Source organism: Calypte anna, chromosome 4A (assembly GCF_003957555.1).
Source record: "Calypte anna isolate BGI_N300 chromosome 4A, bCalAnn1_v1.p, whole genome shotgun sequence".
NCBI lineage: Eukaryota > Metazoa > Chordata > Aves > Apodiformes > Trochilidae > Calypte > Calypte anna.
The window spans coordinates 34,673,403-34,697,252 of NC_044248.1; the positions used below are offsets into that span (position 1 = coordinate 34,673,403).

Below are 23,850 nucleotides of genomic sequence, written 5' to 3' on the forward strand. Positions count from 1 at the left end.
AGGAATTTGTGACCTTGCATAAGGACAAACCCCCAGGAACAATGTAATGGAATCATTTTTTTTGATGTCTAAAGAAACTCAGATGTCAGGTGTAAGGGAGGGAGCTCTTTTGTGAATCTTTTGTGAAACGTACAATAAAATCCAGATAACCAAATGACAAGACAGGGCTGCCCAGCCCAGCCCAGCCAGTGCCCATCCCCAGCTACGTAACTCAAATCTGGGCTCTTTCTCCTCCTCAGCAGCGTGCAGCTTCTGAGATAGGAACATATTTATCCCACCTACACATGTAAGGAGGGATTGACAACCCACACAAAGTGACAACACTAGTACAGGTATAAATTAATCTACAAGAACGTGCTATATTTAGGATACTTAACTTGGAGAACTGAAGTTAAGGAGTCATAAGCTTATGAATGTTTGGGTTATTTACGCACTTCGCAGTTAATCTGTGACATAAATAACTTTCACAGATCTCACTGTGAAAAAACCAGGTTATTTCAAGCTAACCAGCTAGCTAGTCCAATCAATTTAAAACTTCCATAACTGGAAAAAAAGAAGAACTAGTAATTTTTTTTTTCAGCTCCATACTAGCTTCCTGAGATAAAATTATGAAAATCACACCAAGCAAAATATGTTGGTCTCCTCACCCACTGACTTTTTCATAGAAACACATTTTTATTCTCAACGCCCTTACACTGTTCCATTTGCACAGTGAACTGTACAGCTGTAAACAGTTGTACATAGTAAGTGTGTATAGGGAGACAATCTGCCAAAATTTAAAAAAGGCAGAACTTAATGTGGAGTCCCATAAATGCTACAGGCATTTCAGGATCACACGTACACATACTTCAATGCTTTGGACCACTTACTGGAATTCTGAACTAACTTCACTGAAATTCTCCTTACTAAGACTCTGATGCTACTTCTACCAAAAGTCTTGTTTAATAGTCCAATGTTTTAAGTTGGGAGAAGAGAATAAAGTGAAGGAAAGGAGACAGTCTCCATGATGAACTAGGAACTCCTAACCAAACTAAACATGAAGAGATATAAGCAGGGACAGGTAACCCAGGAAGAATATATAAAAACTGCCTGAGGGTGCAGGGAAAGGATTAGTAGAGCCAAAGGCCATCTGGAGTTGAAGAAGGGCTTCAACAACAAAAGAAAGACTGAAAAATGTGTGCCCACTGCTGAATAGGGAAGGGAACCTGGTGAAAAAAAACATGGAAAAGGCCACAGTACTCAACACCTTTCTCACCTTGGTCTTTCCTGACAAGATTTGCCTTTGGTAATCTCAGGCCCCTGAAATGAGAGTGGAAGTCTGGGGAAAGGGAGACTTACCCTTAGGGGAGGGGAACCAGGTTAGGGAACATCTAAAACAAACTGGGCATGTGTGACTCCATGGGGACTGACAGGTTGTATCTTGACTGCTGAGGCCACTCCTGGTTTTTGAAAGGCTGTGGCTATCAGAAGAGGCTTCTAAGGATCAGATATAAGCATATAACACTCCAGTCTTTAAGAAGTGTGACCCATGGAACTACACTCTGGTCAGCCTCATGTTGGACCCTGGGAATGTCATTTCCAAACACATTAAGGAGAAGGTGGTGACTGGGACACCATCATGGACTCCATCCCATGGACATGGACATCCATCATGGACTTACAAAGGGGAAAGCAAGACTGACTAATCTGATAGCCTTCTACTGGCCCAATGAAGAAATGGAGAGCAGTTATTATTTATCTTGCAAAGTTTTCAGCACTGTTGTACAACATCCTCATGAATGTATTGGATAAGTGGACAGTGAGGTGGATCAAAAAACCAGTAGGACTTCTGGGCTCAAAGGATTGTGATCAGCAATGCAAAGTCCACCTAGAGACCAGTGATGCATGATCTACACTCTGGCAAATACTGTTTAATATCTTCATTAATGACCTAGATAATGAGATAAAGTGAAAGCTCATCTAAGCTCATGGATGTTACAAAACTGGGAGTAGCTGATAGGCTGTGCTGCCATTCAGATAGATCCTATAGCTGACCCTGCTCTGAGCAGGGGTATTTGACAGAATGATCTCCAGTGATGCCTGCCAGCCTCACCCACTGTGTGATTCTGTGAAGGCAAGAGGAAGGAAGAGACTGCCCAGCAACTATCATCTGCAATGTAGGTTTAGCTTTATCCAAAAGCAAGTAACATTCCTTGTACCAGACATTTTGCTTATATCTGAATACATCAGCTGCAAAGGCAAAATGATGTTGTTGTTACACACATGAGTTAATGTGTGATGAAGAGCTAATAAGACCATTAATTACACAGTTTATCTAACAATGCTTGTACAGCTGTTGGGCTTATTTTTTTCATATACTTGAATCAACTGAATTTGATTTTGTCATCAGACAGGAACTCACATTAACATTTGTTTATGTTGCAGCTGAAGAGAAAACTAAGAGAAACTAAGTTCTAACACACTGAGAGCAGAAATTAAGACTTTTTTCCTAGATGCCTACACTCTTGACTGAAGCCATCATTGCAAAACCAAAAAATGGAAGTGTGTGTCTTGGTGCAGAGCAGTTTTTTCCTCAAAACATTACTTTTTGAAGAAAAACTAGAACATAGCTCAGATATAATAGGTCTGAAGTAGCATGCCTACCCAATAGTCATTCAAGAGCAGAGCCAGAAGTTCACCTCCCTTCCAATTTTTAAATTAAAGTAGAATCATGGGTACCAGATGGGATGTGGGACATTAAGGCCTGAACGCCAGATGAAGTCTGGACTCCTTCCCTTTCTTCCCTATCACCAAGAGTTATCAAAAAGCAGCTGTTTCATACCAGTTAAATTCTAGAAATAAGATTTCCAGGAGCACTTTAGGAAGATATAACAATAATTATCATCTCTTCTTACCACCTCTCCCCTTTAACCTTCCAGAGATAAGTCTTTCTAATCAGATATTTATACCATGCTCTATTACCCACTGTATTTGAACCCATGACCCAGAGTAAGTCAGAACAACCCAAACTGAATAACTGGATAAAATCCAAAATCTTCAGCCACAAGTAGACTTTAGGCTACAAAACCAACTTCTTTGAGTTTAAAAGCAAAATCAAGATACATTTAATATTGTACCCAATGAAAGAATTGCTGTTTTAAAAAGAACTGTGGTGCATCTGGCCTTTCTTATTTTGGCCCTTCACACTTTTTTCTTAACCTAAAGGTCAATTACAACACTTAAGTCCCCAAATGGATGATACAGTTTTTAAGCCTTCTCCTCAACTTACCATGAATCTTTTCAATGGCAACTCAAAATTAATGTAATGTGTGAAAGAGCTGTTACAGCATAATTATCTGTCTTAGCACATAGACATCTGCCCCTAAAGCAAAGATGTAAAATATTTATTTTCTGTTAAATTAATGTGGGGCACAGCACAGAAAGACTGCAGAGGTCAATTGTGCCTCTAACTTGTTTCCTTTTGCTATGGAGTTTTGGTCTCACACTTGTGGGAGCCTGGTATCAGATCCACTAGATGGTGCAATCCATCTTCTCCATCAAATGTGTTTGAAGTTCATACGTTTGAGTAGTGAATTTTTAAAGAGGAAGAAGTCAAATTTAATGCCAGTCAAGGAAAGGTTTAGTAATGGAAGAATGAGGGACCACACAGAATGCAGGGGTTCTGGAAAGATTTAGGCTTGAAACTCATGTATGTTAGCAGCCAACACCTCCCTGTTCAAGAGAAGTATGATTTCACCCAATTTCAGAGTATATAAATGAGGTTCAATAAAATTTCCATCACATAAAAAAATCTAATCAGAACAGCATGCTTTAAATTATTTAAATTTAAATCAGCAGGGAAACAATAAAACCAGTAGAGGGTTAGCAGATTTACTGACCAATGAGAATGTCATTCGGCAGTGTGGTAAAATTCAAAATATCCTAAAATTTGTCTTAAATACTTCAGAACTAAAAGTAGTACCCACTAAAACCAGAATCCCACAGCTACATTCTGATATCTCCCTTCATACCCATAACCTTGACCTACGGCTGGTTAGCTTCTCATTTCTGATCCTAATTCCCAGTCTTGGTAAGAGATTAAATTAAGACACAGAAATAGAAAATACTACTCCCAGGTAAGGAGGTGATCTCAGTGCCACATTGCAGCCTTAATCTTCATCACAAGCAAATTTTATTTCAGCCCTCATCAAGTTTCCAAATGTTTGAGATCTGTCAAATCATCGAGGAAGATGCTACACTGCTTATTATTTTCTTGGTAAGTGACTACCTAGAACAAAGAATTGTGTGCACTGCCAAGACAAGTCCTAGACTAAAAAGCAGGGTATGATGTTTCACTGGCCCCTTTGAAAATGGAACAGGTGCAGTGCTTTCTGCTTGGCACTTAGTAAGAACTAGCAGACTTTCAAAAAATAATTTATCAGCCCTCTCCTCACACTTTTGGTGGGTTTTCTTCTCTCAGTAGTTCTTACTTTTTTTCCTCAGTCAAGGTGTTCTTCTTACAGACCAATGAAGACTGTTAATTGACATGTTTTACAACAGTTGTAAATGCACTTTCCTGCAGCCTAACAAAAAAATCCTAAGTAATTCACCAACATCACTGAGAATGGACACTCATGGACAATCCGCAAAAATCAAAGAAAAATAATTCGGTTTTTTTTTCAAAGCACCATAAATCACAGCCTATTACATTAGAAAACTGATACCAAACTCCATTTCTTCTCCACTTCATGAAAATAACTCTACCAGCTGTGATAAGGAAGCAAAAAATCAATACTATCTTTGACAAAATTAGCATAATATCTCTTGACTGGATGAAAAAAAAATCATTTGGAATAAAAAAAAAAAATCCTCAAACACACATCTGCTATGATAAAATGTTGCCTAAGAGGTGACAGCTTTTTGATGATGCATCAACTTAGTGCAAGAAAAATATTTTGGTTCTTCGTTTCGCCTGAAGGATTTTAAGCATTTTCAGAAATACCTTTATCTTGCTCAATAATCTACATAGTGTAAATAGAAAGTATCAAAAGATGGAAAGTTAGCCCAGAAACTTACTCATTTATATGGAAGTCACTGCTGACAGTACCTTTAATAATATGTTTACAGAGAGATCATCCACAAAGCTTTTGCCTGTTATCGTTTCACGTCACGCTTGCCCACACCACTGACCTTATGGAGAGCTGGAGCCATTACTGGTACCAAAAATCCATTGTAAATGTAATGTACAAGCTGGTTACGTATCAAGGGATGTGCCACCTAATAGGGTGAGGAAGAGAAAGGCATACAGCAATTACAGTGACATTTAAGGCAAGATGGGACACAGGCTACCATTTATGACTACCAAACCCCTTTCCCTTTTAATAAAACATGATCATTTGTCCTGCTCAGCAGCATTTGCTATGATTCAGGTATTTGAAGATTTTTACTTTTTCACAGAAATACACAAACTATGTTTAATTACTGTAAGCCTGCCAAATTCATAGAACTGGGCTTTTCAGCCTCCCTGCATGCTGACAAAGATGAACTCGTGGAAACAAAAATATGTGTATCTATGCATCAAAGGAAAAATTGATGTTCTACAGTGAGCTCCTGCAACCTCGCCAGGGTGACCTTAAGGTGGATTTGACACTGTTAATTTGTCCTCTTCCTGGAAGAAAAAGCAGAAGAGCTGCTTTCCTGTGGCTCAACAGTAGGTAAACTAAAGCATGCTCTAGCTATGAGGTAAGGGCATACTGTTCACGTGGCCTTCTCCCAACCACTGTAAACCAAACAGAAATGTAAACATAACCTACATTACTCATTCAATAGATTGGTTAAGATCTCTAAAAAGTGAACTGTTAGTTGAAGCCAAAATCTATTTATACTGAAGAATTAATTTTGTTTTCACAAAGAAAACACATTATCAATTCATGTATTTAAAAAGAAATTTGATTTAAAAAAAAATATTCCATTTAGAAGCATTCCAAGTTAATATATTCTGTTTGAATTTGACAAATGGTACAGCCTACATGTGGCCACAAAATACATTCTCCCACTTTAAATTTGTCCCAGACTTCCTTTAATTTGTATCTCTTACTTTAGAAAAGAAAAGAAAAAGTGCTGCCTTTCCTATGCTGTGATCCAGAGTGAAAGTAGTAAATGTCAAGAGGTCTTGGTTTCACTGTCCCTTTTTAATCTCTGGCCAACATTTTTGGGTCAACACAGAAACAGCCACACCATGGAAAACCACCCAATGCACAGTGCAAAAATTCCTGCAGTAACTGAGTTTTCAGCTCAGCTGAAGACTAAAAAGACACAACCAAACAGCAGTCAGAAGCTGTTCTTTCTCTGTGTCAGCTCAAGATCCTTAACTATTTTGAGCTTATTGGAGAAGTGGTTTAAAAATTATATGCTCTCCTTTAATTTGCCTGCAACAACTTTTGCATCAATTTCTTTAAAAAGGTACCAAATATGACCTCCTGCAGATGTAGAATCTGTAGAAAAATGGTGCTTCAGACACCAAAATGAGTATTGTCTCCTCTTCATGTTTAAACATACATCTTAAAAGCCTTGTATGCTGCATTTAAACAATGACAGCTACTATTATTTTCACTTGTTCACTGCTTTAAGTCAATTGCTTTACTGTACTTTGCACACATCTCTACATTTGCACACTAAAGCAAATCTTTTATTTAGCAGTAAATGTGACTAAATTTTCAGTCCTCTTCAGCACGCTTCTTAAAGGAACACAGAAATCCATAGCTTCTGAAGAATTTTTATCATGTTTTAATAAAATACTAGGCAAAAGTTCTGTAGGGTTACCTAGCCTTGAGAACCAGCATAAAAAGAAAAAAATCTCACTTTATATTTAGAAAAAAAAATAAAATAGTAAGGGATCAAAGCAGAAAAAAATTGTATCAGGAAATAATCATTAAGAACAAGGAGTGGATTCAAAACAGATGAATCTAAAATTAATTTATAGGCTGATACCTAAATTCTGCTTGGAAACCTTTCTTTATGCAGTACTTCCCAACAGGCAAAACAGATTGTTTTCTATATAAGAGCTTAGACAAACACAGAATGTTTTTCAGTGCTTAAATACATAAAAAGGGTACATTTTCCTACATGTAAAGGCATTCTATTTACTTTTCATAAAAACAGTGGTATTAAAGTACAACACAGTTTTTTTGTTTTGTTTTGTTTTTTATAAACAGAAAATCCTCCCAGTTACATAACAAAATATCAAGCCAACACAAATTTACTGCTTTCATTTGAAACATTTGTCACCTAAAAAAAAATAAAATCATATTAAATCATTCCTACAGTCAGGACAAAGAGCACAAAGTACTCAATTTTATAAGCAACTTACATCAGTAAAACTTAAAACTCCATGGCATTGAAAGAAGTAAACAAATTTAGCAGAATATATATAAAACAACTACATCAAAAGGACAGGCCAAGAGCTCCATTACCTGTATCACAGCATTGCAAAATTCAAGTGAATTCATGAATTGTACAAGGGCTGGTGACAAGAGCCAGTCGTCCTTCAGCAGGCAGTGCCACTCTTCTCCTTTTTCTTCCAGCTTTGTAGGCAAAGAGGAATAGAGGCCACTTAGTCCTGTTGCAAGCACCTTTATTTCAAAAACAGAAGGGAAATAAATTGACTTTCCAACTGCCCATCTCCTTGCATAGCAATGCCACAAATTGTTTCTCTTGACAGTTTCAGCAACATAAGAGAGTGTTGAGATGATTTAACTTCCTTTTGAAAGATCTGTGACAGAAAGAGGTGAATATTTTAAAGAGCATTCCATATAATATCCTTCTTCCAAGAGCTGGTATTTAGGGGAAAGGAATGGGGAAAAGCAGGTTGTCTGATTTTATATTTTTTTAATCCAAAGTTGTAATTGCCTTTCAAATACCAAAAAAATAATTTTAAACTTCGCTGCAGTCTCTCTCAGAAGACACCATCACTGTCATATATCTACACCTTTTCTTTCTTTGCTGGTTGAAATGTTACTGCTTAAACATATGTATATAAAGGGATTTTACTAGGAAGTAAGAAACATTATAAATGGAGGGGGAAAGTACCCCATCAACAAAAATGTGGGCTCACACAGACAACAGATACATGTTGACTTTCATTCCTTGGTATTTGAACTCAGCATCCACTTAGAAAAAAGAAAAAAAAAGTAACTGTAATTTTGTATTCTCCTTTCTTTTTATGTGGAAAGGATAAGGGAACAGATAAAAAACCCTGAAATAAGTTGCTGCATAGACATTGTTTCCAGTGACAGCAAGGCTTACAGATGATTTATGTAGAATATATCACTGAAGCACAAGATTGTAATTTTAGTTCAAAATTTAAAAGTGTAGTTCCAAAAAGGTTTTTTAATTTTTACAGAATATATTTAGAATATTGGTAGTTTCAGACCAAGTTTTTTAATAATTAAAGTTATCTGAAGATGGGAATTGCCTAAATATTATTTACAACTCTCATCCTTCTGACATGATTTTTTACAATTTTAGGATAATTCTTAGAATGATTCTCATATTAATGGATTCATTAACACTCAGCATGATGAAAATATTTCTAGTTTTCATTTAGACTCTTCTAGGAATTTTTCCTCTTTCTACAGAGAGCTACTTTGACATCTACAGGGCAGAACAGTCAAAGCTCAGATGAAACACAAATGTTTTATCTATTAGAAAACAAACAATTGACAACCTGCAGGTCAAAGATCAAGAGTTCATGAAAGGGGATTCAGCTTTTGATCATATGCAAGTGCAACCAATTATAGCTACTAATCCATGCAGTCAGACAAAGGCTGTCGTTCTGAATGCTTTCCATTCCTAAATCACATCATTCTGAAGGTGGATTTATTCTGGTGCACATAATTAATCCAAATATTGAGGTGGGTGGGAGCAGGAGGGTGGGTGAATACTGTGGAAAATGAATTGCTTTAGCACACTGTGCTAAATCTTTATACACCTACAAAAGCAGTTATAAAAATAAAAATGCTGGAGTTAGGGTAGAAAAATAAGAAATGAGCAAAGCTTTATTTGTACAATCACATTCTTATGTGTGAATCTTTTTTTGCTTTTTCTCTCTCACAGCAGAAGAGCAGAAATTCAAGACGACCTTAGTAGGACTGTGGCGCTACATATACATGACCACCACACACATCTCAGGTGTGTGAGAGACAGACCCAGGCTGTCTCTCAGACCCAGGCTACTGATGGCTCTAGGAAGGAAAAAAGAGAAGAAAAATGAGAAGAGAAGAAAAAAGAGAAGAGAAATGAGTTCCCTCTGTGTTGCAACCTGCTAGCTAATGCATACTTGCTTTTCCATTGACTGCTTAGAATTTTATTTCTATTCATAAATGCTCACCCTGTCAGTAAGCAATCTGACTTTCAGAGCTGTGTACTATCCATGTTTCTTCTTCATATGGAAATGCAGTCCTTAAGCATAAGAACCCAACCCCAAGCAAAATATACTACTCCTCAATAACAGAAACAATGAACTCAGTCAATGACCTGAAGTGAAGAAGTGATTAGTTTATCTGACTTACTGAAGTAAGAAGTGACACATGTGGCTGCTAAAACCTCTAAAGTTTAAAAAGTGCTTATATTTGCTATGAATGACAACACTAGTGGCTCTTTGTGAAATTATGTATCTAAAGCACTGAAGAGAGATTTGCCATTGAAAAAATTTCATCTCTTTAGGTAAAAAAAACTTTTGAAAATTTTCATAGAAGTGTAGGGTATAAACAGGATTGCCATTTTAAATTACTAATAGAACTGTTCACATTCTATTAACAGGAATATAAAATAATGCACTATCGACTGTGTCATGGTGTTTTAATCAGTAAAATGATAAACATTAATTTTTAAAAGTGAAAGGGAAAGAAATTAATGAGTTCATTAATGAGTTGCCTCAAAGGGTTTCTTTTTGTTTGGTTTTTTGGGGGGTTTTTTGTTTTGGTTTTGTTTTTTACTCAGAGCTATACAATTTTATTCTCCTCCCAATATTTGTCAAAACAACTCTGCATGCTCATCTGCTTTTACTCAAGCAGTTTCTTTCTCACCATTTAGTCATGAGCCTCTGTGAATGCAATTCTCCTTGATTTCTCTCTTTTCTCTTGACTCACAGAAGACATTCGCTGACTATGTGATTCACAACCTGACACACTGTATGATTAAAATGTGTTATTAATACAGAATCAGTTGCTCCCTGGCCCATTCCTTCCTTCTTTTATAATTCCCTTTACTCCCACACGCACAGCCTTTCTACCTCTGTGCAACCTCACCTTTTCAAGGTGCCATACCTCCTCCTGATTTAATACTTGTTTTCCTAAGCTGTGAGGTATTTACAAGTACAATATTTTATGAAGGGACTTGGTGCTCAAAATTCTTTAGAAACATTGTTTTCTTATTATTATGCTGAATGGACAAAATCCACAATCAGATTCAGAAAACTTTCAGGTAGAAACTGATAAAAATATGGCTCTGTAAAATAAGAAAACATTACCCAATAGCTTGTCTGTATATTCTGTGTTACAAACACTGTAAGTGATGTATCTTATTTCAGCTTTGTCTTCTTCCCTCTTCAGAGTTTACACACAGTTTTGAATATCATGGACAATCCAGTTTTAAATAGCTGCTAACCAAAGTGAGCTCAAAAACACCATCAAGAAAGGCTTCAGGTTCACTCTGGCACAGATCTGCCACTAACTTGCTTATATGAGGCAGCAGAGACCATGGGCAGGCCCCATCCCAGGGTATGAATATAATATGCACTAAGGCCTGGTTAAGGCAAACCCAAGTGTTACCAACCAACTCAGCCCCAGAACCAGAGACAGCATCAACACAGCCCCTCCCAAATGCCACTCCTATCAGCACAGCACTGTGCTTGCTGTGCAGAGCAGCTGAGGGCACATCTGCACTGATTTAATAGATATCCAGCAATGACACACCCAGTCTTCCACCACAACAACCCCTGTTCCTTCAGCTCATCATGCTCAAATTCAAAAAAATATTTTGTTATAGTGAGCCACTTCTGTGTCATTGCAGTAAAGTTTTATTATAGGCTTAGGCCAGCCTCATTACTGTTCAGAAAAAGTCTGATTTTAGCACATTTAGCCAGGACAGCTTCCTAATTAGAATGATTGTCAATCATGGCTCCCTGCTGTTCAAAGGTTAATATAGCTGGCTTTTATCTTCATTGTAAAAAGGCAGGTTTTTTTTTTTTTAATTAATTGGAAGATGTAATTATGGAAGGTATAGCATGGATCCAATAATGTTCTCTGTCACAGGAACAGTTTGAGAAGCAAGTTCATAGTCTTTAGCAGCATCTATTAAACAAGGTCAGCTGGAGGGAGACTCTCAGCATGAGAAATTTTTATGCAATATTTACAACTGACACAGGAAACCATTTAGAAGTTTTGTTTTAGAATTTGTAGGCCTCCTCCAGCCTGCAATCCTGGCTCTGCCCCACTGCTCAAAGGACAGGAATCTTGGAGTAATTGGAAACACTGGCTAGGAGCAGCTGTCATGCACTAGTGGTCTCTGCTTTAAAAATCTCTGCTTGAATGGCTACATAAGGCTCCCTTCCACTTCATTTTTTTCTGGCAGTTACTAAACTGAAACATAAGCCACTTGAAGAACACAGAATTGGTCAACAAAACTGGCACACAAGACCAACTTTTCTACAGTATGATATTTGGTTTTGAACCCATTCACTGCAGATCTCAAACTGATTTTTTGTGGTAAGGCATGAAGGACCAGGTGTTGTTAAATCCTTTCTGCTTTAGCTTTATAACTAAAGGCAGTTTTGTTCGTAGGGCAGCTTTGTTTGTTAAATTAGATTATTTACTTGTTTAAGGGCAAAGGTTTGCAATTCATGTACAGATTGTTTGCCAGTTCTAACAATGCAGCACTACAACCAAATTTTGTAGCAGAGCACAACATAGCAAGATGGTGGTTTGCCTAAGACAGCCATAGAAATATCCAGTTCTGTGACAGAGCAAGCCTCCCTTTTACCTTGCAAAAATAGTACATTTCTAGAATAATTACACTATTTTCACTTTTTTTTTTGAACTGCTAAAGTGAAATTATAGTGTGGCAATCACAGCCCACTGAAGTTACCATCACCACCAGAAACAGCCTCAGAACACCTTGCTCCCACTTCTCACTCCTTTCACTCCCAGAATCTCACAGAGGCCTCACAGTGAGACAAATTTCCCTCAGATAAAGTCCTGCTATAATCTCCATCAGTTTCCCAATTCAATTCACTGTGCCATGGCAAAAACTGTTGTGCTGTCCCAAAAGCACAAGACACTTGGAAACAAGAAGCAAGACTTCATTTGGTAGAAGGGCTGGCTTACACAGCATAACAACTTGTGAAATAGCTGTTAGCAGAAACAAATGTGTTATAACACATCTTTATAAAAAAAAAAAAAAGACAGAAAATGATGAGAAGAATACAGGGGAGACAGCTTAGCATTGAAGATGAAGCAAAACAAGAGCAACTTACTGGGCAGAAATAAGTGTTTTCTGCTATGTGGTTTGCAACAACGCTGTTTTCTGCAGACAAGGACATAATGAAAAGCAATGCATCACGGGCCTGTTGGCCCACTGTTCCTTCCCGATGGATGAAGGGAATCAGAAGGGAAAATATGAGGAAATTGGCAGCTCCTTGGTCTTCGCTGGTGTGGAAAAAGAGTTCTAAAATTGAGGGATCTTTGGCTATTATAGAGCAGAGCTGGTTCAAAAGGACAACCAGCTCTGTTTCCACTGTTGGAGTAGTTGTTCCTGAGCAGGAACTCAGCAACATCATCAAAGGCTTCAAAATGGGCTTGTGGTGCAGCATGGGCTGATGGGACTGGGTCACAAGCATTTCATACATTTTGAGTTGCTCAATTTTTGTCTCATCGGTGAACTCCCGCCGTAGGCTCCAAAGGAAAAGCTTCTCCATGATGTTTTCTGAGACCACAAACTCCAAAATAGGCCCCATTGAAGCATCCTTTACTTGCTCCTCAATTAATAAGAAAAGCATGTGCTCTACATAATTCTGTACAGTGCTGGCCTCATCAGGTGAGATAGCCCCATACTTGGCCTGAGTGTTTTTCAAAGGATCATGCTTTTCTAAGATTTTCAGAACCTACAGAGAAAAAAAGGCAGATCAGTTTTATCTGAATGCATTTTTAAAAAAACACATACTTCCTTCTATTAGGAAAAAAGCCATCAAAAAGTCTTAGCACAAAAAGTACAAACTCTTTCTATGTTTGGTTTTTGTTTTTTTGTTTTTAACATTTTAAATTTAAAGTTTCACACTTGGCATGTACGAGGCCAAAATGGAATTCTTTTGTTGAAGTTTTTAAATAAGCAACTAAATTTGTCACTTGTACTATTGCTGAAAACTTGGGTGTTCTCTAAAGCATGGTAAACTAGGTTCTCTTAGCCTTCAGAGACTGAGTTTCAATGTTTGAAATAAGTTTCTTGGTCACAGAGGGATGAAATCAAAGGGCCTGCTCCTCAGCCAGAGTAACTATGCTCAGGAATATCAATACCATGAGATAATTTTAGAAGTAGGAGTGGCAGAAGCCACAGACAGAACTGATCTTTCCTTGCCACAGCTTACATGATACCAAATAGCCACCAATGCCCATGTACTCTTGCTACATTCAACACAGATTTAGGATTGAGTAACAGTTGTCACCCCATGCCCCTGGATTAGATTCTCTTCTGCATGCAGTGAATGATGGTCACTGTGAAACAGTCACAGCCTTCAAAGATAAAAAGTCTTCAGCCTTTTTGTGGAGGGTAATTGCCACAATATCACAAAGGAGCAGCAGCTTGCTCCCCTGACAGCATTACTGGAGTTGAGTAAGAGAGGGTGACTCTTGAACTATAGCTTCTCCATCCCTGGAAGTTCTTCAGAAACACCACCATTAGTCTGGCTTGCTTCTCAAGATAGCCATAAACAGCAGTAGCACGTAAACCAATTTTACATAAATCATTAGTTATTCATGTTACTGCAGAAAATGAGACCTTGTGATATGCTGCTTAGAGCAAAACATCTTTGCCTAAAAGCAATGATAATCCTAATGACATAAAAACCATTTTAAGAATATTCTGAAGTGCATAATCTACAGCTATCAATAATAAACAACACTGCATGCAGCTTTGTACCCCTGGGCCTAATATCCTTTAGGAAAGACAGGCAGGCCCTACCCAGCACAAGGAGAAGCAGCACAGAAGTTTGCAACAGGTTACAAGTCCCAGAGAATCACTAGGAAAGCCAGTAAGAAGATCTAGGCCTTGGGTAAGATTACCATGTCCTACCACTTCTCATTTAGATGCAAATGTGGAGTTCAAAGTGTGATTAGTAAAGCCTAACCTTGAAAGGTCAATTACCCTTCTGTTTTAAAAATGTTTCTGTGTCATCTACTACATTCTAGATGAAAGGCACTTCTTCCTGAGTAATTCAGGATTATCCCCAAAGAAAGAATGAAGCAAATTCCTATTAAGGCAGCCTACTTCAAATCAATAAAACTAATTAACATTACCTGTGCCCAGTGTGTCCTAAACACTATCATGCATGTTTCTGGGTCAACGCCCTGCAGGCTCGGAGCCTGCCGACTTCTGCTGATGCTGGTTCCAGAGGACATCATAAATTTTCCAGAGGTCAAGGCAACTAGGCCATGCTGGATTTCTTTTTCAAATCCTGCAGATAGCTACAGATGTTCAAGCATCATGATGAGATCGATAATGTGTTTTCAGCTTTGGTAGCCAAAGAAATCTGTTTCAAAAAACACAACCAAAACACATATATAATTAGGCACATCGAATTATAGTGTATAGCAAAAAAGAACACACTTAAAGAGAATACTAAAATCTTTTTACTTTTAGTTCAGTTTGAGGAAATACATGTTTTTAAGTATGTTATATGGGAATTTCTTCTCACCCTTTTCCTCATTATAATGGTTTCTAATGGTCAAACTTTTGAGACCAGTGACTGAATTAAGGTGCTAGTGAAATAAGTAAGCATAACAAAATCTCCCACAGTAAATACTTAATGCATGTCACTACATTTTCAGGTTTTGATTAGGACATTTTTGCCTTCTGACTATGCATCTCCTCAGAGCTGCTTGAGGCTGGATGTGGCACTCAGTGTCATGGTCTGGTAACCATGGTAGTAGGGGATCAAGGGTTGGACTTGATGATCCCAGAGGTCCATTCCAACCTGGCTGATTCTGTGATTCTATGATAGCAAAGTTGTATAGGCTATACACAGGTAAAAAACAGTAAAGGTTATTTCTCTATTTAAAAAAAAAAATTACATTAATAGATGTCATTACAAATACTTTAAGTTTTCTATCAGAAAGCATACCATGAACAGTTGAAAACATCTGTAGAACAATATGTCCAAGTCGAAGGATGTGTATGTATCAACACCAAAGTAATCAAAATCAAACGACATAAATGATAAAATCTTCATGTATCCAAAATCAAATAAATTGAAATGTCATATTAAAGGGCTATGAGAATAAAACCAAACACTGAAGCATTCTTTTCATCCCTTATTTAATATCCTAGATATGAGTATGAAAGTAGTTGAACACCTGCAGGGAAAAGTTAAAATGAAACAAAGATGGGTATCTTCCAGATATTTGAGAGGCTTAAGAGAACATATTATTCCCTCAGGCCCCAGTATTTAAGTGACAGTTCCCCTCTTTTTTTTTCTCCCTCCACCAGCTTTGCACTTTTGTTCTCCTTTTTGCAAACCAACTAGGCTTTTAATTTAATCCCGTTTTGGGCTACAAAACAAACCAACCAACCAAACTGGAAAAAAAAAAAGGAAAAAAAAAAGGGAAAAAATATCCCCAAACACAAACACTCCAACTCAAACACACTCTCCCCACCCAGTCCTCACCCAAATCTCCACAACAGCAACATACAAAGAGTTTAGGAAAAATGCATTGTAAATTCCTGGAGCTCATGTGAATCACAGCAGTTCTTTATTTTCATTAGAGGCTGCATTTTGAAATGTTCTCCTTTTCTTCAGTCATCTTTAGGGCCCCTGGACATTCACTAGCTTAGTGAATCAAATAAGGAAATTTGTGTAGCATAAGTCACCAGAGCCCATAGAGCAATTCTTTGACCATATGCTTAGTTACTTATCTGCATATAACTTAAAAGCTAAAAATCTTTTCTCTACAGTGGACATCCATGCTCATTGCACATGTGCTCTATTCATATTCTTAAAACTGTTAGCCCAGGAAAACATACAATTTGTCTCAAAAGTAACAGCAATTTTTTTCTGTTTTTAAAATGTCCAAAATACAGATGGTACAACCTTCAAGATTTCTGATGCAAATAAAGAGTAAAATATGGTTATATATTCCCACATATATATATATATTAATATATACAGGGTATATGTGTATCTATATACATATACCTTATATATATATACATATATGTATATTCATATATTCAAGATTCAACAGCATCAGCTGCATGGCCAGGGTCTCACCCTCCATCCTTGCTTCTTACAGCACATAAGATGCACTCCCCATGGGTTTTGTAAACACTCACATGCAATATAATTAAAACAATTTAGTCCACCCTTTGTGTAGATAAAACATTTCATGTGAACAGAAGCCAACATAAACCCTGTAGGGTTTATTTGTTTGGGTATCAGTACTTCCTGCACCAAGCTGGCACTCCATACAAGCTACTCCCAGATAAACCACCTGAAACCAGATGCACTGGAGAGCATTGAGCAAAACCAGCAAAACTCAGCTTGAGAGAGTCAATGAATACTGGAAACAGAAGTAACCCCTTATAAAATATTACTTCACCACACTTCTCACCTGTCTATCTCTTCAGTGCTCACACTGACCTTACACTTTCAAGCACTCTCCAGCCCAGCAGTTCAGTTCAGATGCTCCCATACTTGGAGGCATCTATCTACCAGTATACTGCTACTTCAAACCAGTCCTGTAAAAATGAATAGTACTGTGTCTACATTACTGATGTTCTTGTACAGGGAAAGAAGTAAAAATTAATAATACTAATAACAGATCAAAGTAGCAAGTCGATTCAACTTCAGGGACCTCAGATCTGTTTATCATTACTGACTTAAGCAGGTATTACCATTTGTTAAATACCCAGCAGCTTCCAGTGACTTTTGCTTGCAGCACTGAGAGCTCAACATATTTACCAAAAACACTGAGCAACCAAGATGTCTGCTCAGAGACCATTTAGAAAAAGCCTGCTCTCAGTTGTTTGCCTAAAACCATACCAAATAATCTGAAAGAATATTTAACTGACCTTCAGATCATGTCCTTTTCCTGCCAGTTCCCTCTCTGCCAGCCCTCTCCTTCAAACAGAAATCTTTCAATTTCTGTAAAGTTCAGCAAACTCCTCCAGGCAAAAGAGTTCTTCACTGCACAGCACTGATTTACCCTTCCAGCCCATCTGTCCTATGCATGAAGTGAAACAAGCAGCCCTGGAAAGCCTAATGTAATCATGTAATTAAAGATGGTATCATAAGGTGCAGCAAAAGAACTTAATTAACAAAGCAGAGGCAAGCTCAGTTCCGGAATTTACAGGTTGCTTGACTTTACAACTTAGCACTTGTTTCGATGTAGACTTTGCATGTTATTTAACAATTTAAAGAAAAGAAATTGATTTTACACATCTAGATATCACATGACACATTCCAGCAGCAGCGTGATACCAAGAGAAGAACAGGAAACTTTAAATCAACCTCTACTATTTAACTAGTAAATAGGAAAGATTATGGCCTTCTTGAAGAAAAGAAGGATGATTAAATTAAAATTTTTTTTTAAATGGTGATGTAACCCTTGAGATGTATGCAAAGGCCTGTACCATACACAGGCAATCCAAAATTACTTAATCTGTTACCCTCTCTTCTCCTTCATTGTGTTCTAATTCTCTGTCCTCCACAGCCTTTGCAATTTTCTCTTTCCTACCCCAATCTCAGACTCCACTCCACAAACCTCAAGAGAGTGCTCATTCCCTCCTTATCAGGCCCTTCTTTAAAAAAACTACTCCTTTCTTCTAGCTCTTTAAATACACTTTTTCTGTGGGGTGTTTAAGTTCCATACTGGTGCTTTGGTGGTTACTCATAAAATATTACCTTACTTTTATATACCTATGAGAAGGCCTGAAGTGAACAGAAGTGTTTCATCTCTCAGAACACATTGAAAACACAGCAAGACATCAAGAGATGCAGTGTCAGAGGCACTCTGTGTGCAACAGCAAAACTCACTTTCTACAAAAGTGCTAGTTAGTTTTGGATATTTATGTAAGAATTCCTGACTACCACTACATTACTGAACACTCAAGTCCTGTCTCTGTTAACTGCTTACTGCCCAAGCAGATGACTGATACAATCTGCACTTGTAGTATAGACACCCTTTCCTACACCCTTTCCTAAGTCTAGCCACCATTTATAAAGCACAGATACAGCCTCTGTGCAAGAGGACTCCAAGCCAAGCTGGTGTGTCTCATCTCCTGCCTGATGTCCCCCCCAAGGCTTATTTATTTAATATATTGAATATTTAATATTTTATTTAATATATTGAAGAGCTTCCTGTCATTTCCAAATCCTAATTTGTGCACACTCAAATTACAGCACTGGGAGTTCTCAGACACACAGGACATTAACAACTGATAGCAACTTGATTCAAATCAGATCTTTTTCAGAGTTAAGATGACACTAGATCAGAGCAGCAAGGCCTTTCAGTGTTGCCAACTCTAAGAAATATCTATCAACCATAGGAAAACATTTAGGAAGGTTCCCCTGAGACACCTGGTCCAATTACTGTATTTGTTACACACACAAATACTACACCACTGCTTGAAAAAGATCCTTGAGAGTATGAGACTAACAAACACCATAAAACAAAATTCATCTCCAGCATTTGTAAGTTCTAAATAAAAACTGCACATAACATTATATCGCACATACATACAATCACAAGATTAAAGCCACTAGAGCCATACATCCCTAGTAACAAAGAACTACAAAAAAGATCATTCATCCATTGGTGACACACAGTAACATCTTAGTAAAGTTCAATCAATCATTCTGAGTGTTCCCTCCTGCTGCACAAAGTCATCATAAACAAACTGTTCAAAGCATCAGATGAAGAACAGAAATATCAAGTTTAAATTACTAGCTGAAAACAACTTGCCTGCAGCAATCACCAAGCTGAGTAGACCTAAGCTCAGCTGCATCCAGCCCAGCTCTCAGATCAGAAATCCAAAGTGTATTGACAGAACACAGACATTTTTCTCACAGCTGCAAATACTTTGGCTTTTTAATAATCTCTAATTTAAAAGTAACAAGGCAGCAACAAGCAGGCTGCAATGTGCAATAATGTTTCTAAGATCAGATCAGTTCCCTTAAGGAAGCAAACACTTCCAGTTTGGAAAGCATCTTGGGATTCTGGGATTTCCTTAGTTATACAAAACACTAATAGATTGTGTAGACTTCAAAGACTTCAGATGCTGCTACAGTGTTTCAAAAAGCATACAAAGCTTTAGACAACTTAAGCGGCCACAGAGTAGAACCCCAAAACAGGATAATATTTGAGAAGGGAAAGTAATTGAACTGGAAGAAATCCTATATGTATCAATCTAAAGTTAGTATACACTAGTTACAGAAGTAGCCGAAAGAATATATTAATTAGATTTGTGGTAAGCAGATTTTGTTACTGGCTTAGTAGGTTTTCTTGATAGTTTCTCAAAGCCAAATGTGTTGCAATAACTGCAACATGACATTATTCCTTGTCAAGTCCAATTAAACAGGACAAATAAGCTGGAACATACTGAGTCCAAAGGTGAAAAAATAAACTCATTTATAAAATACCAGTTCATGGAGAAATGGATAGAAGTGAACTTAGGGGCCACCAAGAATACAAGTAACAGTATATTTTAATCAGTTTGTGGTTAAAAATTTTACAGTAATTTAGCCTTTCCTCTTCTAAATCCTTATCAAGGTATTATTCCACCATTTGCTAGTCGAGACAAGCACAAATACCCCTCTCCCATGGTCTACTCAAAATCCTTCCAAAAGCCACTGCTGAGTTTAGTACTTTGACCCTGCTACACAGCAACAAAACCTTCTTAGCAAGTAAATCCTTCCATGATTCAACCATATCCTATCCATCACTCATTTAACCCTATTACAAGGTGCTTAGAGACATAATTTAGTGGTGGACTTGGCAGGGTTAGGTTAACAGTTGGACTCTTAGGCTCGAAAAGACCTTGAAGATCAAAGTAACTCTGATTCTAAGGCCAAGTCCACTCAGACACACATTCCTTCCAGAGCTATTTCAAATGCCTGTACTGACAACACTTTAGACTCTAAACCCCTCCTCTGCTACATGAGGTACCTGCCCCTACCACCAGGGGTTTGTATTTAACAACTCAGTGTGCAACAAGAAATACCAGCATATACACCACACGTATGAGAAAACAAGGTTCAAAGAGCCAAGCAACTCCCTCCCCCAGTGTTTTTCTGTATTCTCTGTAATCTCTCTGTGTAACAAAGCTCTACAGCAGCTTTTGAAGTCAGGCAACTGATTTGCACCTACGTACACTTTGATGCTTTCATACTAAATACCTTTCCCTGTGGACTTGGTTAGTTGGTTGTATTTTTTTTCCTGCAAATCGGGTAAAGTGTTGCATATACAAGCATGCTAATAAGCACCTGTCTCTCCTTCAGCAGCAGCAAAATAATACAGTCACATAATTACATATATATAAATGTATGTATGTATGTATTAGCAAGTTTGTGCAGTCTCTGGTAAGAGAATGAGAATGGAGGAGGAAAGCAAAACACTTTAGCACAACTCACCCATTTTGAGGGTTTTTTTTAAAAAGCAGTGGTCTACAACTGCACTGTGCAGCTTTAGATCAATGACAAGATTGAGACCCAGTCATGGGACTTACTATGGATATCTACTTCAAAAGTCTGTAGATCATCAACTTTTTTTTTCACAGATGATTACAGGGCTGAACTCCCCAGTCAACAGAAGTATTTATTTTACTGCAAAGTACACTGGAAGAACAGTCTAGCAAAGGTTCCCTTGTGAAGTCCACTCTCAATGGAGTATTTCTTTTCAAAGGTTTGACTTCTGAATTTAAAAAGTAGCACAGGAATTTGCAGGACTGCAGCTTTCAAGGTAATGCAGAACATACAGACAAAAGATGCAGTGCTTAATAGAGAAGGTACACACAAAATATACTGCACACATTGCAATTAAATTATCACAGCTGTCCTTGGTTGAACTGCTAAGATGCTGAGTTCTCCAACAGTTCTCAAGCACACCTCTACCTCTGTTATCAGACACTCTGTGCTTTTGCTCTACTCTGTCAGTCCAGGAACACAAGAGACAACAGAGAAATGGGTAAGAAGTGATGGCAGTACAAGGCAGCCTGTATCCATTTTTATGGATCAGTGTGATTTAAGGGGCTTGAAATTAGACAGCTTCAAAGAAGCAGAGTGAAATTATATGGTCTTATGCACAGCCATGCAATCACATCACTGAAGTCACTGATAAGTGGATGAGGGAGGGTAGGAGAAAAATGAGGGGCAAATTTTACTATGCCTCAACTTAGTTCCAGCTTAGAAGGGACCTTGTTGAAGGTTTGGGATTTTTTGATTGAAAAGAAAGCTTTCTGCATACATTTTTCAACTTTTCTTTAGGGACTATGATCAGGGATAGGATTTAAATTTTATTAACAGTGTTTCAAAGGAAGACATCAATCCTTTCAAAGGAAAGGATTCATAGTGCTTGTGCCAAGTTTTGTTACCAAAAAAAAAAGCCTATTGAAGAGCAGTCGAATCCCCACCCTTGATGATCCTATACATTAACCAACAGAATGCAGAGGAATTAGAGCTTGCTCACTGAAGAGCAGTACATCTGTGGTAAGCAATTGAGAAAATGTCAGTGGTTACAAGTCACTACATCAGAGGATCCTTTTTTTTGGTTAACTATAACTCACCTTCAGAAGTTCTACTGGCAAGAAGGCTGCAGCAAATTACTGAAAGAATGGTATAAACTACATGAATAATTATCCTCCTTCTTCATTTTTATTTCATGTTTCAATGCTGCAGTCCACCAACTGTCTTCTTCTCCATCTACCTCAAGTAGGCATTTCACATTTAGTCAGCTTTCTTCAATCTGTACCTGCAAAGATACTAAACCTTCTATGTGTGGCTGGGAGAAGGTATGTTTTACACTGATAAAGCTATCTGCTTAAAAGCAGACCAGAGAACAAATCACCACAAATCTTAAAGCAATGTACTTAATCAAAGTATCATTCTGTTCTCATCAAGCACAGTTTAATCCAACCTGCTCACATGGAAGTACGAATGTCTTGTGACTTGTCTCCACAGACACTGCCTAACAAGATCTATCTCATGAGAGAAACTACACACAGTATACTTTATAATGAGACAAAAATCTTACTGTCCTATCTACAGTCAACCAGCAGCAGTTCAAAACCACAATTTATCTTTTCTGAAATTTTCAGGGTTGGGGTACCATCAACCTCTTTATGTGATCCACGTAAGCCAATGGTATTATATGTTTGTGGAGCCAGGTTACAGCCTGAAATAAATACATGGTTCTCCAGACACTTGAGGGGGCATTCCCTGCACACTCAGTACAACAACCATGAGATGCAAGAGACCCACCTGACAGTTCCAGCTTAGCAGTGCTGCAATGGCACAAATGTGCAATGGGATCAGCTCACAGGAGGCCACAAGCTGAACCAAATACCAAGCCCTCAGAGATTTCTTACTCATGGAGTCAGCCAAAATGAAACAGAGAAGCCAGTTAGGTATTATGGTCCAAAACGTATTGATGGGTTAGGCTAAAATTATACACAGTGGGTCTAGGAAGGTATAGAGCTAACCAGCAAAGATGATTCAGCAAGACATATTAGCAAATCTAGAGAAATGGCAATGACTGCTCAAGAAAACAATAATTAAACAAAGCAGAATACTTGGCAGAGATCTTGACCTCCTCAAGGCCAGCTCTATTTACCTGGTACACCACAAGGCATGTTCATCTACCACATGTATTTGCACATAGTCAATTTCACTAGATCTCAGGAGCATACAATCACTGAAGTTACTCTTGAAAAAGTCCCAGGAGGAATGAAGCCCACATTCATATCCCTAGGTCATAAATCTGAAGCTAGGGAGGGAAAAAAAATGTTGCAATTCTACTTGTATGACTTGTTTCTTTAAAAGAGGGAGAAGGAATACAATAAAACTATTCCCCTGTTGTATTTGATCACCTCACATTTGGCCTACTACCAAAAGGCAACAAGTCCATAACCATTAGTGGTTCAAAACACAGATTATATTGGGTAAAATCTTATGAATAAAATAATAACTAGGGTTCTTAAAATCAGATTGAAACCTTAGTAACACTCAGGCACACTTGAGGTATCTTGTCTGCTGCAAAAGGGATATTAAAGTCTTAAACTAAACTGAAAAAAATTTACAAATAGCAGCTCAGAAAAGCTCATTTCTACCTATACTACTGATGAAGGCAGATGTCTAACTGAAATAAGTTCAAAGGCTTTAACTTTGCTGGTTGATCCCCAAATCACCACCAAAATTTGTCACCCCAGAAGAGCATGTTTCCATGGAAAAACAAGTCACTGAAGTATCTGAAGCCCACAGACCCAAGTGTTTGGTGTTACACTGTGAGAGACAGACATTACCAGCAAAACACAACTTTGTGCAAAACACTGTACTGGGAATATGCTTTCATGCAAGGTTTCAAAGAGAAAGAGAACACCACCAAAGGGCACA

The 23,850-nt window shown here is 37.8% G+C and overlaps 1 protein-coding gene across 4 annotated transcripts in view; it reads right to left on the reverse strand.

Moving 5' to 3' along the window:
* The window catches only part of FAM160A1 (family with sequence similarity 160 member A1), a 94,528-nt gene that overhangs the window by 26,024 nt on the left and 44,654 nt on the right, over positions 1–23,850 (reverse strand). For all 4 annotated transcript variants that reach the window (XM_030449583.1, XM_030449580.1, XM_030449581.1 and 1 more), the window contains 4 exons: positions 14,546–14,778; positions 12,511–13,137; positions 7,452–7,610; positions 5,170–5,256 (listed from right to left, as the gene is read on the reverse strand). In XM_030449583.1, the coding sequence (XP_030305443.1) occupies positions 5,170–5,256; positions 7,452–7,610; positions 12,511–13,137; positions 14,546–14,650 (978 nt within the window). In that variant the 5' untranslated portion in view covers positions 14,651–14,778. The remainder of the gene's footprint in view (positions 1–5,169; positions 5,257–7,451; positions 7,611–12,510; positions 13,138–14,545; positions 14,779–23,850) is intronic.